Consider the following 20,510-nt stretch of genomic DNA (forward strand, 5'->3'; position numbering starts at 1 on the left):
CGTAATATTTGTGTAAAGAAATCTGGGAAGCTAAGATGTTACGTCCATTATGTTTGCAGTTGCACTGGATCACTCAAACCGAAACTGCAGAATATTAAACATACTCGTAGCTCTTTGGTTAGAACATCTGATGAGTTGGTACCAACCTCGACAGACTCACACAAAACTAAGGAACGGAACGACGTCAAGATGAATATAATTTATAAGATAAATATAATGTAATTATTATAATGGTATACGTTGGAAAAAATAATAATATATGGACGCAAGGAATTATTAATTTCGTAACAACTACATATGTACATCGTATATAAATAATTACTTTGGTTCTGACCATGGAGTACAACTACGTTTTTAGTATAACAGCACAATTGTCGATGACTATAAATATATAAATAATTAATTATATATCTAAATACATGTACAGTCAGAGTAAGAAAACCTTCGCCAGTTTTCAAATTCATTCCTTCGTAGTCTTAAGCTCTTAGTACCTCTTAGAACTAAAACTAAACTGACAATTGAATATAAAACTAAACCAACATAGTATGATAACTTGGTTCAAAATCATGTAACATCTTTAGACTACGTCTAGTTTTATATCAACATGAAAATTTTTTAATGGTGTAATTAGTCATTACAAATTTAAATTAGATATGATATCTTCTCCTGAATTTTCAAAATATGTCTGTCAGTGTCAAATATTCTCGATCGGTAAAGCAGATTATCGCTCACACTGAGCACACGAAAATAGATCTTAAGGTGAATTATCTTTTCTTACCCCGACTGTACATTTAATCTATTCTATAAGCTTCTGTAGATAGATAGAAAACTCCAGTCGCATTTCCTGGATTGGAGTAACCGGCTATCGTCACTTCGTTGCTTGCGCATTTCCCATGAGAGAAGTCCTTATATGAATCACATTTCCACGCTAAATACCATCCCGGGTGATTGACCGTCTCAGCCCAGTATCGCATGCACGATTTGTGGCTACACTTTGCATCAGAATCGCCGAAACTCGAAAGGAAACCAGCGTCACATTTCGGCTGAATTTTTCCATCGTTCATGAAGAAATCGATGTCAGCCAGAACACTCGTCGTGCCCAAACCACCAGCGTTACAATGATACACTTCCACGTATTCAGCAACTCCTGACCTTAGTTGTTCTTGAATGAAGGTATTTGAAAAGCAAGGCCCAGCTGGGTCTATCCCGGTAATTCTCCAAATTTTTTCCGCTGTCCTATTCAAGTAACTCGAACCTGCATAGCCAAGAATTTGGCTTCCCAAACTGTGCCCAATTGCGTGCATATTCTTCGATGGAAATCCATGGATTCTCAACTTTACCAGAAGATCTCCTATAGACTCTCCAAGGTAATAGGAATAGTGAACAGATCGTTCATAGCTTTTCAGTTTTCCTCCATTAGCAGATGTGTACGCAGAATGGTCTATTATCATCAGATATATGTTCGGAACATCTTTAAAGGCATTCCTGATGATTTCGGATGCACTTTTATATACGTGGGATTTGTATCCGGGTACGAATAGAATAACGCGTCTTGAAACATCAAGATTGTAAACTTGAGTAAATGATTCTATAGCTCCGTCGATGTTGTAACTCAAATTGAAATTGTTTTGGAAATCATAGAAATATACTAGTGTTTCGTTTACGCTTAAATCCAAACTCTTATTGTGGTCGCCTGAAATAAAATAAAAAACATGATGAATTTATTATAAAACAGTCATTTAAATTAGTATTTTCCGTACATTTTTTGGTATGCTGTATAGGTCCAATTCCATCTAATTAAAATTTTACATTGGTATTTTTTGTTGCTCTGTTGCATTACCGTTAGGATACAGGCTTGGATTTATTAGTCATGCAGCAACAATTGAACTCGCTTTATGATAATTCTTCACAGTAACTCCTTGGATAAGCGTCTAAGTTACATTTTATTACGAAAAGATATATTTCGCCCAAGAGATACATAAACTGTATCACCATATGTGAAGAGTAATCATTGTGTCGTCATACATCTTATACTCGTTTATACTATATGTATATTTCTGCGGTTTTACTCGAAGACAAAAGAAATCCTTAATACAAAATACTACAAAGACTTGAAATATATCCAATTATAACAAAATTAGTGTTTGTTTATAAATTAAATCACTTCTTGTATTTACGTCTAATAACGCAGCAATTTACCTTATGTATTTTATAGACATTCAGAGGCCTTCAAGTGACTGACCTTATACGATAAACAAAATATATACGATCGATTCTTAAAAATTTAACAGTAAAAATAAATATTTAACTTACACGTTATCCAATCGGAATACAGAATAGTTTTAAACGGTCCATAATCAGCGGCCCAATTAGCTTCGACATTTACAAATAAAAACAAACTAATTAAATATAAGAGAAGCGTCATTGATAACATGTCCGTTCGTGTCAACGGTCACTTGCTAACTGACTGAGAGAACGTTTTAAATGAGAACATATTGACAATATGTTGATTAGATCTGTGTGAATGAAACCAATTGGTTATTTATGTATGTGATTAGCGATAAATTTATTTCTTGCGAGATGAAATACCTTATCAATATTTTTTGTGTATGTAAACACAGTCTGGAATTAGACCTAATTTTTTTTAATATAATTACCTTATAAGATTTTAAATTAACATGGTTATTTTTATTATTAAAGTTATTAATTTCGGGATATTTAACTTATTTTTGTTCGGTGGAGCTCGATATTTCGACATTGTCTACGAATGTCTTGTTCACGAGACTCCACCATTTGAAGGGTAAGATAATCAGTCTTACAGATACAATGGACGTCTTAGCTCCGGTTCTAGGGCATAGGTTCTAATGCTTTGACCGTGTAAAGAAAGGTTAATTTTTGGTATAAATTTTATACCAAAAATAATTTATCATAATAAAATAATGCCACGTTTACACTAACAACATAATTGTAAGTAAATTAAAATTTACAGATCCCATTTCACGTCGCTAACAAGAAACCGTAAATAACGCCATAATGACTACACGGCTTGTTGAAAGAAAGCGCTAAATCACCAATTATCAGTTTCACAGGATCAGGCAACCAGTTCCGAGGTGCGAAGGCGCGAAAAGTCAATTAAAAACTTTTATCGCCCTCGCCGATTAAGTCGGTTAATTACCAGTTACGAAAGCCGATTCCTCCGATGTCTTTTAATTTTTCTTCTAAACTCTTATTCGATACTAAAATATGAGTTAATTGTTGCTGAATGTTATCAATATAATAAATCAATAGTCAAATTAAGAAGTATTAAAATTGTCTATGCCTAAATCTTATTGTTTTGAATAGTAACAACTAAATAATAAAAAAAAATATGGGACAACATCACATATATTACTCTGATCCCAACGTAAGTAGCTAAAGCACTTGTGTTATGGAAAATCAGAAGTAACGACGGTACCACAAACACCCAGACCCAAGACAACATAGATAACTAATGAATTTTCTACATCGACTCGGCCGGGAATCGGACCCGGGACCTCGGAGTGGCGTACCCATGAAAACCGGTGTACACACTACTCGACCACGGAGGTCGTCAATACAACTATTTTTGAGACTACATCATAAGACTATGTATATTCTATCCCAACCACACAGGAACAAAACAGAACAGTAACCAAATAAACCATACACAGCAAATTGACACGTTCTAATCAAATCAAATCAAATCAATTTTGTTCAAGTGAACTTCACAATAAAGCGTTTATGAATACTCAACAATTAAATACTACCACCGTTTCGGAAAGCAGCTTCTAACGAGAAGAAACGGCAAGAAACTCACATAGTTGTTCTTTCTTTTTCTGTAGAAATAATTGGTCGAGACCTTGATTAATCTGTGATATTCACTACGAAAATCATTAAGGAAACTGACATGGGAATTTTGAGAATATAATTAAAGTAGAAATATGTAAGTAGTTAAGTGAAATAATGTTATATTAAAGATATATTAATCATAAATTATTGCAATTCAGTGCAAATCGCATGAAATACGTAAATCTAAGGTTTATTTATCTTTTTTCCCACATCCATTGGTATTATATAGGTTATAGCTTTAAAATTTTAACTTGTCTAAATGCCACAAAACTGATATGCAAAATTGACTATTATAATATTAACATTGAATGGATACATGAATCAAATTAGCGTGTCACCACAAGTCGGTTTTTACATTTCACGAGTGAGTGAATGAATTTTATACGGATTGGAACATAAATAGTAGGAAGAACCTTTGTTTGTATCATAATGGACGACTCTGCAATTACTGTCCAATCTCGCATTTTCCAACAGTATAAAAAATCCTGCTTTTCTGACACTGATCGATAAATGTAATCAAACTTTTTTCAAGTGGACTTATTTTTTTGTTTAATAGTGTAGGTTGGTGGACAAGCATATGGGCCACTTGATAGTAAGTGGTCACCATCACCCATAGACAACGACATCGTAAGAAATATTAACTATCCCTTACACCGTCAATGTGCCACCAACCTTGGGAACTAAGATGTTATGTCCCTTGTGCCTGTAGTTACAATTTTGTATATATAGTTATAATTTTGAACAATTTCACAGAATTATATGAAACAAGCAGTAGTATCCCTACCACGTAGTTGTGACTACCTTATAAATTGAATGATATTGTATGATGATGTTAAGACAAAACTTTTAAAACACGCTGAATATAATGATAAAAATTTAATGTGAAAATGTCTAGCGGACTTTTCGATAAGTGCTTTAAGTATCTATATCTGTATCTATAAGAAGATCGATTAAGCAAACGGAACGTAGTCTATGATGAATAGAATCTGCGTGAAACTGAGTAGTTAGCTAAATATATAAAGAGGAAAATGCATTAAAATCATTCAATTTAAGTGTTATCATACTCGGAAGATCGCACAGAATGTATAATGTATAAGGAAGAACATTTTACGTCGAGGTGAATCTTTTATCTCCATAAATCTATAATCTACACAAATACGGATTTAGGAATAGGCACGCCATAATTTTGTCACGTTGAACTTGATAATACTTCCCTATAAGATATAAACATAATCAGACTACTTGGTCAAGCGGCTAGTTTATAAGTACGATTAACCCAGATTATTGTTTACTTTTTCTTTCAACAAAATGTCAGTGGCAGTCTAGAGTCCGAACATTCAGTGTGTTCAACTGTTTAATAACTGGGCTATGTATGTCGCATTCGCGAATCCATAATTTTTTTTTTTTTATTTATTTATTCATAGGTAAACAAACATAATACAATCAGAATATTGATTAAAATTACGGACTTATGTAATTATGAGCTCGATTAGATTCTTAAGCATGTGTGTGTTTATTTTTGTGTGTGTGTATGTCGTGGTCATAACAATTATATTAATACAATATGTAAATTCAAATTAAAATAAATTCATTTAATATTATCACTTAAATTCATTCATTTATTTATTCATTCTAAATAACATGGCATATTTTTCACTAGTAAACGATATTTAGATTAAACGACGTCAGTTCACACATTGTACGTTAGACAGATTATCGTTCCATGAAATAAAAATAAAATAAATTTAAACAATAACTTCGAAATGTTATTTCAATGTGAATACAGCGTCGCCAAAATTAAAAACATTACGGAACCCTCAACACGTAATAAAATTCGTCCTTGTACAAGTTTCATATACAAAAGGCACCCCCAAATGTCACGCATTTCGCATCAAGGTAAGATTAATGCAGAGACGCGTAACAAAAGGCCTCCCAACGAATATTATAGAACGCCGTTCAGGAAATTAAGTGTATCCCACAAAATATTACGTTCCACATAATGGATGTCTCGGCTTCAATGCGAATGCTCCGAGAATTTTTTATCTGAATTTCATTCTATACAAATAAATGTAATATTCTTAATTTTTGGAAGTGATTACGTACTTCAGGTAATCAGAATGAGAAATTAATATAACTTTATTATTACTATATGGAAAATGAGATAAATATAGAAAGGTAACATTGTTATATAGTTACTTAATTATTTTTATCTTGCGTCATAAATTGATTTTATGTAGTAGGTATTTTATATGTTATATGTATGTAGGCATTGTATAACAAATCGTAAGTTCTGCGACAAAATTTTTAATAATTTAAAATATGAACTGGCAGCATACATATTAATTACCATGATTGTATTAATAAATATTGAGTTTCTTGCCGGATCTTCTAGATATAATCTACTCCCGAACCGGTGGTAGCTTCACTTATAATAGTTGTTAAATAACGATTCAAAAATGCTTGTATAAAGTATATTTTCATTTTCAGCAATAAGAGTTTTGGAAAACCATTTTTATTTTATGGTATTAGATTACCTTAGGATTAGGTGTACACGAGAAACACGTTTTTTTTTGTTTTTTTTTTTTTATGGTATAAACTAAGTAGTCACCATAACCCATAGACAAAGACGTTGTTATATTAAATATTCCTAGCATGGTCAATGTCAAAAAACCACCAAACTTTGGAACTAAGATGTTCTGTCCCATGTGCTTGTAGTTACACTGGCTCACTCACCCTTCAAACCGGAACACAATACTGAGTACTGTTGTTTAGCGGTAGAATAACTGATGAGTGGGTGGTACCTACCCAGACGGGCTTGCACAAAGCCCTACCATATGACTACACTAATATGATCTTTAAAAAAAAAACTAGGAACACGTTTCGCTGATTTGAGTATGTGCAAAGTCGTCTATAACAGCAGATCCAAAATGAGCCTTTTCGTTCTCGATAATATATTGCACGTCTCTTGATGCGAAGATTTAGAGTGCTTCACGGTCGAAAACGTACGCCTCATTTCGACAACAATTTATATTATTACACTTTTGTTACTTCGCGAAATCAATAAAGTTTGCATACCGTTGTGAAAATAATTTAATGTGGTAAATTCTATACTTTTCATCGTAAAAAAAATCAGAGTCGTTTAAAAACTTTTCCCATCAATCAAGACGTTAAACCATATTTTTTTTAGTAAATTCGTTTCAATATGTTTGTAATAGGTCCCCATAGGCGAATAAAATGTATTCTACGTACATATACGTACTATATGTTGTATAAAAATTTCGTTTAACTTTGTAATTTAGCAATTAATAGTTTTTTGTGTCGAAGTTGTGAGCATCACATCAAGATGCACTTTTGAATTTTCGGATTTGTAGTGTAGCTCCTTCTTTTCTATATTTCATGCTAAACCATAACTATTGTGCTACTGTAGGGCTTACGCGCACTGCATGATACCGCGGTAACGTGCAGTGCAGGTAATGTACAGTTAGAGTAAGAAAACCTTCGGTTTTCAAATTATTTCCTTTATCAAGTCTTAAACTCTTAGTACTTTTTGAATATAAACATCAAATCATTGCGATGCAATATGTTATTCTCAATCGGTAAAGAAGATTATCCCTCATACTGAGCACACGAAAATAGATCTTACGGTGACGAACCTTTTCTTACCCCGACTGTGAATTAAACGCACGTCAAAACGCGACTCTGTATATAACAATAGTAACATCTTCAATCTTCTTAACTGCTTCTATTGTTCTTGTGTGTGCAATTTTATTACGTAACACTCAAGAGTTACTGTTTTTCTTTTTTGTTGTGCAAATAAAAATTGCAAGTTCTTAAAACACTTCAAAATAATATGCAATTTACTGTGATAAGGATTACCACATCAAAATAATGACTGATTTATCAATACGCGATATGGAACTATACACAAATAACGACACACATTTACGTAAAGGGGTCAACAAAGTCTGACATCACGTGACAATAGAGGGGTCAATTTTCGCCACAGATAATAAAGGATAGTTGCCGAGATGGCACAGCGGTTAGAACGCGAGCATCTTAACCGATGATTGCGGATTAAAACCCAGGCAAGCACCACTATATATGTGTGCTTAATTTGTGTTTATATTTCATCTCGTAGCTCGGAGGTGAAGGAAAACATCGTGAGGAAACTTGCATGTGTCTAATTTCATAGAAATTCTGCCACATGTGCATTCCACCAACCCGCATTGGAACAGTATGGTAGAATATGTTCCAAACCTTCTCCTCAAAGGGAGAGAAGGCCTTAGCCCAGCAGTGGGAAATTTACAGGATAACATTATTCCGCTCGGCAAAGAATTAAATTATCAGAAACAAATAAAAAAACAAAAGACGATAAACGCTTTATTTTATTTCTCTACAACATTTATTACAATATCAGAGAAAACAGACTACATTATATATTCGAAATATATTATAATTTTATAATAAATATAATTATCCAAAAAGAGATAGAAAAATTATACATCCCTCTTTATCTTATATATAAAAATAGACATAAGTATATCTGTTACAGATCTAACACTGTTCGACGGATCATTTTATAAATTGGCACACTGTATTCCTACATGTTGAATTTTATACCGGGGATGTTCATGAGTTATAATATCTAAATAGAGTAGCTAATTCATTTTTAGGTTATTTTTTTCGTATTTATACCTGTCATGTATCAAATTATTAACTTGAATTATACTCTTTTTATATTTATATTATTTTCCTTTGGTATCCTGGTCAAAAATGACACATCTATAACATCCCTGTTTTCCATCCAAGTTGTTGTTACTCGTCACTAGATGGCGCTGCTCAGTACATCAATACCGTCCAAGCAATCAATAGACTACACTACTGATAAATAAACTCAGGCAGGAAAAGGTCTGCTGGCATCTGCTAGTTTTGTATATAAAATATATTATACTTGAATAATAATCTTTATAATATAGATAGAAAAAATATACATAATCCATTATATACTATAAAATTATTCTAACTTTCCTTACATATATGAATGAGATCAGTTCCGAACCAAGGTATATGTCCGTCTTAGTTTCTTTGCTAATAGTCTTGCCTCCATTTTTTTTCTATGCCTTTATTCAAAAAAGATTAAAGCACATCTAAAACTACTCCTACACATTGATACATACAATGATGTTCTAGTAAACAGATATGTTACTAACGCGCAAAAAGTGAAGACTAGAAAACCTCCTAATTGGGACGTTTGCCTTTAGTCGTTTTACGTAGTAATACGTTATAATACATCATAATTACGTAGTAATACGTTTTGCGTAATTAAAACAAAATCCCTTTCACTTATTGTTTTTATCAAGCTATCCTTTTTACTTTTAACGAAATGTAAAAATAAACGAAAATAGACGGTCCATGGCGCGGCACACTTTTTTTCTGTTGTTTAGTATGTATATAACATATCTGTTTATTAGAATATCATTGGATACATATAAACATTTAATATCAGAAAAAGATTTTCTTTATTAATTTAATATATGTTAATATAATCGATTATGAGTTCATAGTATTTTAACATTTATATAACTTATATATTTAAATCAGAAAGATATATTTTGGAGATCTACACATCTAACATATAGAGTTTTATAAATGTAATATAAATTGATTGAGATTGCTTTAGAAGTGCCCGGATCAAACAATTTTCACTACGACTATGTTCCTACATTGACATAAGCTACATATATCTTATTGATTATAATCTTTGGGTAAATATAACACGAAAAATACAATGGCTTCTTAATATAATTTTAATATATTATGGTAGGTTAAATTTGAATATAATATCTAATGTATGGAGTAGAAGTAAGGTGTCTTTCATATAGACTTCTACCCAAAAAAAGCCTTTCAAATTGTATAAAGCATATGTATATTAACCTACGAATAGTTTTCTCTATTAAAACTAATTAATATTTACTTTAGTGCCATAAGTGTCATCGTTGGAAAAGAAATTACAGTCCCTCCGGACTATTTTGATTTAAAAAACTTGATCAACACAATAAAACAGTTTCTTTTGAGGGCATGTCTTAATTTCTCTCTCCGATATTGTTTCTCTCGACCAAATAAGCTTTCCTTCAAATTTAACCCTCAAACAATCTATTTTTTAAGCATAAAAGTTACTCCTTACCACCACTCCATAACTTATTCTTATAAGATTCGACAAGAATGACATTTAAACGAATATTAATTTCATCTAACAATTTCTTAAATGCAGTGCTTGAATATTCGATTTTTTTATTAATTGTGCTGTTCTAAATATGAATTATTACAAAGAATGTTGAGCCTAAGACCTTAGGCTTTGCAGCCAAATACATTAGCTAATATGTCAAAATATATAATTTAGATAAATAAACTGTGATAATATATTAAACACAAAATTCATATCCAAATTTAGACATTAAGAAAACTATAACTTGTTATAAAATTATAATCAGTACTTTCAAGAACAATGTACAAAGATAAAAAATTGTAAAGATCATAGAACATTCTTGCAAACACTACATATGGCAGCAAAACATTAGATAAAAAATTTAATAAATGCATAATGTTCACACTACACAAGGAAAACAATTAAGCTTAATACATAAAATAACTTTTTTTTTTTAAATAAACAGCGATTTCCTGCAAAGAGGTTTTTTTTAATTTAGCGAGGTTTTATACTTGCTCCCGCACTGATCCTCTGTATAGCTATATTATGGATATCCTCGATTTTGTTCACTATGGCTGTAACGTTGGTATACATCCATTCAGTGGCGCTTCGCTTGCCAGTAATCGTAGTCAGAAGACCCATCAATGGCCCTTCAACTTCTTTATAATTGCTCAACAATCTGTAACAAATATAACAGATACAAAATTGTATTAAATATCATAGGATTTTATTTAGGCTTTTTTTATAGGCATTGGCCACTTTGTAGTAAGTAACCAAATTCTTTATTAGTGCCTTATCAATACTACTATATATGTATATAATTTTTTTTTGTCATATTTGCTATTCGTAACTAACATATTAAGTTGGTTTTTTGTTTATTTCCTTCCAAATCTAATCTACTAATACATTTTGAAAAATTCATTTTGATTTAGATGACTCACTATTTGAACATGATAATTCATTATTTACATGATGGCATTTTAGCCATAGCCATAATAGTTTTACTACTAGTGAAAAAAACCCAAACTACTGCAATAATAAAAAAGATATCTTAAGCTTACGCCTCTGAAGTCGCCTTGATACATTCCACTTGAGCCGGGCTCGTAAATGAATGTTCCACCTGCCAAGGATTCAGCCAAGTCGCTACCCTGAAAAATATCATACGATTTAATGAGACATTTTACATGGCAAACATCTATTGGCGCACTTTGGGGTATGAAAAATCATATTCCCTATTATATTTACTAGCTACTATTACCATTTCTACTTAGTTTAGTTTCTTTTATTACTTTTTTTTCAACAACAACAACAACAGCAGCCTGTAAATTCCCACTGCTGGGCTAACTGCCTCCTCTCCCTTTGAGGAGAAGGTTTGGAACATATTACACCACGCTGTTCCAATGCGAGTTGGTGGAATAAACATGTGGCAGAATTTCTATGAAATGAGCATCGCTGAACACGAGATGAATTATAAAGACAAATTAAGCACATGAATCAGCGGTGCTTGCTTGGGTTTGAAGCCGCAATCATCGGTTCAGATGCACGCGTTCTAACCACTGGGCCATCTCAACTACCCCATCTCTATTTTCTTTCTTCTATTTTGTTCTTATTATGTCGCTATCCCAACGAGGTATTGGTCTTCCTCTCTTTCTTACAGACTAGAAATTAACAGAGCCTAAGTTACTTACATATCTCCATGTATGAGGTTGTTGGACTGATCCCTCAAGGCCACGAGCGTTTGCATGATATATTCAGCCAGATCCCTGCCAGGCCAGTCTGTCAAATCGTCGATTATAACGATATCATCTGCAAAAAGTTTTGTTCGTTAGAAAAAAAATTAGAATTTTTTTTAATTTATACTAACACTAGGGACCCGTTCCGGATTCGCACGGGTGAACATAAATTTATTTTTTTATTTTTCTGTTTGTTTTTTCCGACATGTTTAAAAATTTTTGTTCTATTCCAATTTATTTACACAACAATCTTTATACATTATATATCTAAGCCTTCTTTATGAATCCGCCTGTCTAATAGAGAAAATCGCATGAAAATCTGTGGAGTTCATCGCAAACATACAGACAGACACGGTCGGGGGACTTTGTTTTATAATATGTATTGATGATAAGGGCTTTGTGTAAGTCTACTCATCATATATATTGTCGCTAAACAGCAACGCTTAGTATGTCTGTGTTCCGGTTTAAAGGATGAGTGAGCCAGTGTCAGGTATTATATGAACATGGGATACTAATGGTTCCCAAAGTCTGTGGGTCATTATGGGTGATGTAATGTCTATAAACAGTAGTAACTATTTACATCATTTAGCCCATTAGCCAAAAAGGGGAGTTTCACTAAGAATAGTTTCGACGGAAAAAAAAGCCATGAATATTTTATTATCTCAACCGTTTTGTACCCAGGACAAAAAAGAGACAAATTATAATGAACTTCTTATACCTACCATTCTTCATGTATATTTCGGTCCAATAATTCATGCAAGTTGCCAAGGACGGAAACGCCACCGGCATCAGCTCGCACATGGTAGCGTAGTGGTCGTATCTGAAGTACAGTCGCGTGCAAAAGTGTTTTAATCAAGACTCCAAAAAAAATAATATTATATTATACATCCAAGTACAATCGCAAGCACAAGTGTTTTAATCAAGACTCTAAAAAAAAGTATAAAATATTATACATCCAAAATTGAGGTTAAAAGATCTATTTGGTCGTTACAGCTACCAACTCTCGAGAGCAAATACTGTTTTATTTACTAAGAAGAACGTAGCTAATACTGCGTAGTAATGAATTCTGTGATTCTTGCCACAAGTTTTTAGGTGACACTATTGGTGCGCCATAGAACGACCGTGACAGCAGACGACATGATACCCCTATAAGCCAACAAGGCCCCCCCTTCATACACCCTCTCCATGGCCCCCTTCTACTCCCATGTATCTATCTATCTACTATTCATACATTCGTTACTGTATAGTTTTTTTTAGAATAGTAAGATAAATACATTTACTCTATCATCCCCTTTTTTATTTTCTTGTTCACTATTTACTTACATTAAAACAATTTTAAAAGCAATATTTATACAATTATTCTACCGCCAAATAACAGTACTTAGTATTGTTGTGTTCCGGTTTGAAGGGTGAGTGAGCCAGTGTAACTACAGGCATAAGGGATATAACATTTTAGTTCCCAAAGTGGGTGGCACATTGACGATGTAAGGAATATACGTCATTGTCTATGGCTGATGGTGACCACTTACCATCACGTGACCCATATGCTTGTCCGCGAACCTATAACATAAAAAAGCAATGTGTAATAATTACCTGGACCATCCCGTAAAGATCATCCCGAAGAAGCTAACTTTATGCTTGTTGTTTTTCACCAGATGCATCCAAGCCTCTTGGTTGCTGGCGTAACGCTCGATGGGTGACACCATCTGAGGACATAAGAGATATATATTATTATACAACAACAACAACAACAGCCTGTAAATTCCCACTGCTGGGCTAAAGGCCTCCTCTCCCTTTGAGGAGAAGGTTTTGGAACATATTCCACCACGTTGTTCCAATGCGGGCTGGTGGAATGCACATGTGGCAGAATTTCTATGAAATTTGTCACATGCAGGTTTCCTCACGATGTTTTCCTTCATCGCTGAGCACGGGATGAATTATAAAGACAAATTAAGCACATGAAACAGCGGTGCTTGCCTGGGTTTGAACCCGCAATCATCGGTTAAGATGCACGCGTTCTAACCACTGGGCCATCTCGACTCACTATATTATTATACATTTAGGTATAGAGGTATCAGATATTCTACCGCTAAACAGCAAACAAGTTAGATTACATAGCAACACTATTTAAGGCGTATATAAGAGTAAATTTCCCAATGAAAGTAGCGCCAATAACAGGAAATCAAAACCAAACCAAATGTATTTTATTCACAATGAAGCGTTTTTGAATTGTCAATATTTAAACAATACCACAGTTGCGGAAAACGGACTCCAAGGAGAAATAGCAAGAGACTCGCATAGTTGTTCTTTTCAAATAAACAGATTCAAGCAATCTTGTGATGGAAACTAAGCCTAAATTTATGAGTTTCTTGCCGGTTCTACCATGTAGAATCTGCATTCCGAACTGGTGGTAACATAATATAGTTTGTTAAACGATGCAATAGTGCTTGCAAAAGCCTACTTGAATGAAGTTTTCATTTTAATATTCATGTTGATTTTAATGACAGAAAGAATACAATACCAAATAGATAGTAGGGAAAAGAGTACAGTATAAAAATGGACTATATTCGTTATGGTGTTATCTGTAGGAAAAGAGTTATACTACCAGTAAGCATTTTACTTAAGCCTAGTAAAAATACGTTCTTGATATACGAACCTTGGAACTCCCATTCGCTCCTTTAAAAGCGGACCCAGCCCACACAAATGTGAACACCTGTTCATAGGAGAGCCACATTTGCAGTGGGAATTTAAAATGTTCTTTAACATTGTAGTTCCATATGATTGGCTGCACCAAATCGCCGATTTTGTAATCTGTGACCAGAAAAAAAAATTACCAATAGAAGAACATTATTATATATTAAACATGCAATCATGTTTTAAGTATTTCACAAAAGTTTGGATTTGAGAAATCGCAAATAATATTTGTAAATATATTAAAAATAGCTGTTGTACTTAATTATTGAGTGCAAAAATACAAAATGTCCTTTTTGTGGAAAAATCGGACGACTCAACACGAAAGAAAGTCATAAGCGCCAAATTGGTCTTATTTGAATATAATATTTAATTTTTTTTTTCTTTAATATTGTAAAATTTTGTTTAAAAGACATTTTAGTACATATGTTTATAAATCAGAACTGGATCATTTTAAACTGGAAATATACATGTTAAAGATGCGATACAAGGCAATCAGTCCTACAATGTTGTTAATATTAAGAAAGATTTGTTATTAAAAAGCTGCTGCAATTTAGTGTACGTGACATTTCGCGACCCATAGAAAGACCCATACTGCCAAATCATTTAAATGGATTTCATGAAATTTGGTACGAAGCAAGATTGAATTTGAAGGAAGAATTCCTTTCGGTACTCTTCATCGCTAATAAATGACGACCAATCTGAAAACCAGCAGAGTTGCAGGCTACAACTAGCCTATAATATAAACTCACGTTTCAAAGCCTCTACGTTGATGGAACGCAACATATCGTCCCACATGAGCACGATGACGCGAACGGGCGCGTGCTTCTTTACGAACGCGACGATTTCGCAAATGTGCTCCAGGAACAGGGACGCTACCCCATACTCGCTCATGATGGCGCGTTTCTTACACTCGTCGCACGCTGCTATGTGCCAAACCTGGAGGGAAACGATTATTTTTAAACGAAAAAATTTAATGCTACCGAATTAGTACAAATATTGACGTCTAGACATTTCATGCTACCGAATTAGTACAACGACGTCTAGACATTTTCCTATCACTTTTCTCAAAACTCTACAGCAATATCTGATGATCATATCATTCTTCTCGCAACTCTACAGCAATATCTGATGACCCTGGCATTCTTCTTAAAATTCAACAGCAATGTCCGATGACCCTACCATTCTTCTTAAAATTCTACAGCAATGTCCGATGACCCTACCATTCTTCTCGAAATTCTACAGCAATGTCCGATGACCGTATTATTCTTCTCGAAATTCTACAGCAATGTCTGATGACCCTACCATTCTTCTCAAAATTCAAAAGCAGTGCCTGACTGAATGATGGAATTTCCATTAAATTATAATTATTCGAAATTACTCTAAAATTCATTTATTTTGAGTTAAAAGATTATTGGCAAATCTATCAAAGAAGACAAGGTCATGTTTACCGAAGTTATCTATAATATAATAATTTAATTCAATTTTGACAGGTGAGTGGAAACCTTGAAACAATAAGTTACCTCATCAGCTCCGATATGGATGTATCTGGCATCCGGTTGTACGTCCAAAGCCTGACGCACCATGTCCTTTACAAGGACGAGGGACTCCGGACGAGACGGGCACAGCACCGATGGTGTTTTACGTTCTTCCCTCAGATGTTTGAACTTAGGATGTTTAAGGACAAACTCCATGTGCCCTATAGTTTGGATCAATTGTATCTGAAATGAAAATATTTATATAGTCTAATAAACTTTCAATTTTGTTTTATTGAACTCTAATTACTAAAAAGATTAGGCAGTTCAATATTTATAATAACTGAACTTAACCGATAATTGAAAGTGCTAAAGGCAAGTACAAAATTGTTTATGTGCTTTGTTTGTGTACACAATTCATGTCGTGTTCGAACTGCGACTTATCGCGATCAAACCGCATTTGAAATAATAACGACATTTTGAATTAAATTTGGAACTAATTCTCCTTTTAAAAAAAAAAGTTCCAAATTTAAACAAACCCTACAGTAACACCACCTCTCACATCCACTGAGATCATTCTACTAACGAATTTAAAAAGAAACATTTAGGCTTGAAAATTCTTGCTTTATTTAAAATTAAAGTGTAAAATATTCAATATAGAAGAACATCACCGAAAATATTACATAAGAAATATGATGGTGATAAATATGTCGTCTTGACAGATTTCAGCCTACTGCGGCCAATCTCAAAGGAAACTATCCAGCTTCGCAGAACATTTTATAGTTCACAAGTGTGTGCGCCAATACAGATGCATTGTTCCCACACTCTCGTCTGATGTTATAGCAATTCCGACACGAGAATAAGTTCAGGCGGTGAGCTATCTTTACGAGCACAATTATAGTGTAACACATTCTCTATTTACATTATATCATAATTTAAAGAAAAAAGTCTGTGTGGGCCTCGTCTTCCAAGAAAACGACTTGTTTGAAGTCCAGCGAAGTTCTGCTGTTCAAGTTCTGTGTTCTTCTGATGTTCAATAAAAATGTAAAATATAAAAGCCAAATTTATTAAAGTTGAATGTAAAAAATGGCACTGGTAACTGAATAAGTAGACATTATTAAATCAAGTTAATGAAATAAAAATAAATACCGGTATACGAGCACACACACAACAGTGAACTCAATCTCATTTTCTATATTTTTTCGAAAAAAACATGACCTGACCTGGACTGACCTGGGTTGAATCCAAAAACTGGAAATCTATATAGCCTTATACTAACTGAAAATTATCACTACACCCACAAAGTTGTGTCCAAATTTGGTTAAAAAGTCCGACATAATTATTCGACAAAATTCTCTAAATGTCTAACGAATTAGATCTAACAACTGAACAGGTCATCATGTGTATCATATATAACATCAAAGTCATAGACTAACTAGTTAAAACTAATGTTAGCTTCTATTTAACCTTCTCCATTCCGCAACCACAGACACAAAAGGGCAAAGCTGTAGGCAAAAACTAGTATATCTATAACCTATCCCTATGAACTGAAACAAGAAATGCTTTTAACAAGATTCAAGATTATACTACAGCATCAGGAACATCAATTCAAGTAACATGATAATTAGAATTTATTTTGAATTTGAAAAAGCTGAAACAATTTTCATTCATCCAAAAACTAATCAACTAAGAACATTCTCAATCAAATTAAAACATTGCTATATTAGATAGACACACAGTTACAGACATGTGTTTAACTTATAACACCCCTATTTTTGCAACATATATATTTGTATTTAAATTAATCTAATACAAATAGAACAAATATCATATGACAAATATGAACAAGATGGAAAGAACAACAGACGCAGAGCCACTCATAAATTCAATGTATCAACCTTATTATTAAACAACAGTTGGATAGTTTTGCAAAAATAAGACAAATGGGATACAAGTATCTTGCATAAATATTTAGATACAACCTTTGCTTAGCTGCCATTAAAACGAAACAATATCTTACTGATATTCCACACAACTTGAGAAAAATACAATTACAATTACGTATTATCATTTATAATATTATTTAGAATTATACTCTTAACTGTGTAAACAAAGCCAAAGCCAAAGCAAAGCCCCTTTAAACTTATACTCTGGGCAGCTGTATTCACAATTCTTGCTTTCAGATATACTTATAAACAATAAATGTATTTAATAAAAAAAATTTCATTACTCCAAATTAGTTTACAAAGGAACCAATGTACAACTATAATCAATCAAAGAATATGCATTATAAATACACTCTAAAATAATAGATCAAGTTTAACGAAATACTAAAATCAGTCTAGCATTCGACACAGCCATTCCTTAAACACACAATAAGAAATAATAATAATAAATTTATTTATTCTCTCTTCATTATAGTATATTCTTCATGTGCCTTAACAAGTACAATTTGGTGTGGAGAATAATATACGCAAAGCACAGTAAGTAATGACTTATGAAATGTTTTTCCAAGATGGAATAAAATGACAAAAGAAACATTGACTTAGCACAAGTAATGTTACATAGTTCCAATAATTTAATCTGCAACTAACATAATCTTTATGAAAATTGTAAATCTGCAAGTAACTCTGTTTGTCTGTCTGTCTCTCATTCTTTCACGACCAAACAGCTTAACCGAATTTGATGAAATTTGATATGAAGCAAATTTGAACTCCAAGAAAGAACATAGGCTACTTTTTTGCTTAACACATGACAACCAACAGCCTTAATTGTGCAAAGGACTACTACTAGTACTAATAATTAACACATACATTTTTTTTTAAAACACATGCACGTTTTCCTCGACTGATGGGAGAGTTCAAATATAAACACATATAAAGCACAAGAAAATTCTTTTAAGTTCAGTTAATATTAACATAATTTGACCACTATGCCATATCTGTTCTAAATCATAATAAATATTTACAAATTAAAGCAGCATCTTACCGCATCAAAGCCCAAATCATATGTGCATTTAATTATATGCTTGACTTCCTCCCTGGTATACATATTGTCCCCGTTACTTGTTCCATTGCTACCGATCTCAGCAATGTCTCCAGTATAAGGAAATGTATCCTCCCACTCTATCAAAACTCCTGTGCAGCCCCATTTATAGGCAGCTTTAAGCACCTTAAAATGATAATATATTTAAAAGAATATAATATTCGTATTTTATTTTTTAATTTTGTTTCCTTCACAGAAGTTATGCAACATGAACTCCATATATTCATGAGTCAGGCAAATTCTTATTACTATAAAATCATTTTAATGCTGTCTATAAAAAAATATGAAGTTTTATTAACAGATCTGATGTGCCAATTATAGTTTTATACATTTAATTATATATTGAGTGAGTGAGACTTGATTATGTTTTAACAAAATAAAGATCCTATTGAGGTATTATGTATAATTTTACATATTCAAAATATTTACCTGTTCCAAGAAAGGAATTTTCATAGGGGCTCCTTTTAAGTCCAGATGTAAAATTCTGCAATTTAATAAAATATTGTTAAACTCTTCATTTAAATTAAAATATTTTTAATATAATTACGCCTTAGAACACTTACTTATGCATTTTGAAATATAATAACAATTAACACTTGTTGCGAATAAGCCGGTGTTTTAGGTTTTTTATTTTTTATTTAATATTTTGCGATTACTTAGTGAATAGTGAATACTAATACTTTGACTACGACGCACTACACATGAGTTAAATAATAGGGAATATTTTTAAAATACAATTTCATTTATAAAAATTGAAAAAAAGTACATTGATCATTTGAAAAGTTAAGATGATGATATTAAAGAAAATTTTAAATGAAATGTATTGACAATAACTGTCCTATAGTAATTGTTTGGTAATAATTTGAAAGAGATGATAATTTAGCTTATTGATCTTGATTCAGAGAGAATAAAATCAATACGTTTCTATCTTATTTATGAGCTTAGAGCTATGAACTATGAAAATATTATTTATAGTTATCACTATCGGAGTGTCGACATAAGGAGAAGTACTAAGTGTAAAAAAAGTGTTCCTTAAAATGACTGAGGTAACAATGTTACCAGCGTTGAGAAACAGTTGTAACATGAATAAAATCAATTTTCATGTGGTGGTTAAAATTTGTTTTTTTTGGGTGTTAATACGCAAGAAAATAAAACGTTATCAGAGAGAGAAAGTAAAACTTCACCAAATAAGACACAACCTTCAAAAGGATCTATTTTTCAATTATTATTATATTATATTATGAATTACGATAATATTTGAAAAACAGATCCTTAAATAATATAAAAAATAATTTGTGATAATACTCTCTAGATATAGCCCCTAATGAACAAATAATATGTTTCCGATACTTTTTCGGGTGAGGTCGCGTATGAAATACGTCTCCTCACCTCAGTAGTCCGCACCGCATAGTGCATACTGAATACTTTTATACATAGAAGTGACTAGAACCATTTATTACATATAAAATTGTGCATCAAAAATGTCATATTAGC

At 32.6% G+C, this 20,510-nt stretch overlaps 2 protein-coding genes across 2 annotated transcripts; both read right to left on the reverse strand.

Moving 5' to 3' along the window:
* Positions 1–306: 306 nt before the first annotated feature.
* LOC124530047 (phospholipase A1-like) lies at positions 307–2,479 on the reverse strand. Its single transcript, XM_047104024.1, has 2 exons — positions 2,314–2,479; positions 307–1,693 (listed from the first exon to the last, which is right to left on the reverse strand). The coding sequence occupies exons 1-2, from the start codon at positions 2,432–2,434 to the stop codon at positions 792–794; spliced, it is 1,023 nt and encodes a 340-aa protein (XP_046959980.1). The 5' UTR covers positions 2,435–2,479; the 3' UTR covers positions 307–791.
* Positions 2,480–9,426: 6,947 nt separating this feature from the next.
* Positions 9,427–20,019, reverse strand: LOC124530014 (hexosaminidase D-like). Its single transcript, XM_047103986.1, has 11 exons — positions 19,580–20,019; positions 19,446–19,500; positions 18,960–19,142; positions 16,020–16,217; positions 15,249–15,435; positions 14,462–14,616; positions 13,399–13,511; positions 12,528–12,625; positions 11,761–11,878; positions 11,134–11,220; positions 9,427–10,751 (listed from the first exon to the last, which is right to left on the reverse strand). Exons 1-11 carry the CDS (start codon positions 19,585–19,587, stop codon positions 10,568–10,570), a joined length of 1,386 nt encoding a protein of 461 aa, XP_046959942.1. The 5' UTR covers positions 19,588–20,019; the 3' UTR covers positions 9,427–10,567.
* Between the last annotated feature and the right edge of the window lie 491 nt (positions 20,020–20,510).

This window comes from Vanessa cardui, chromosome 5, assembly GCF_905220365.1.
Source record: "Vanessa cardui chromosome 5, ilVanCard2.1, whole genome shotgun sequence".
In the NCBI taxonomy this organism is placed as follows: Eukaryota; Metazoa; Arthropoda; class Insecta; order Lepidoptera; family Nymphalidae; genus Vanessa; species Vanessa cardui.

Bases quoted from the DNA above. Each gene is read 5' to 3' on its own strand.
- LOC124530047 (XM_047104024.1), bottom strand. From the start codon at position 2,434: ATGTTATCAATGACGCTTCTCTTATATTTAATTAGTTTGTTTTTATTT. The intron at 1,694-2,313 runs GTAAGTTAAATA...ATTTTATTTCAG, and splicing joins GTATTCCGATTGGATAACGT to GCGACCACAATAAGAGTTTG.
- LOC124530014 (XM_047103986.1), bottom strand. The intron at 16,218-18,959 runs GTAAGATGCTGC...TTTTCATTTCAG, and splicing joins ATGATTTGGGCTTTGATGCG to ATACAATTGATCCAAACTAT. The intron at 11,221-11,760 runs GTAAGTAACTTA...GATATTTTTCAG, and splicing joins AACCTCATACATGGAGATAT to GGTAGCGACTTGGCTGAATC.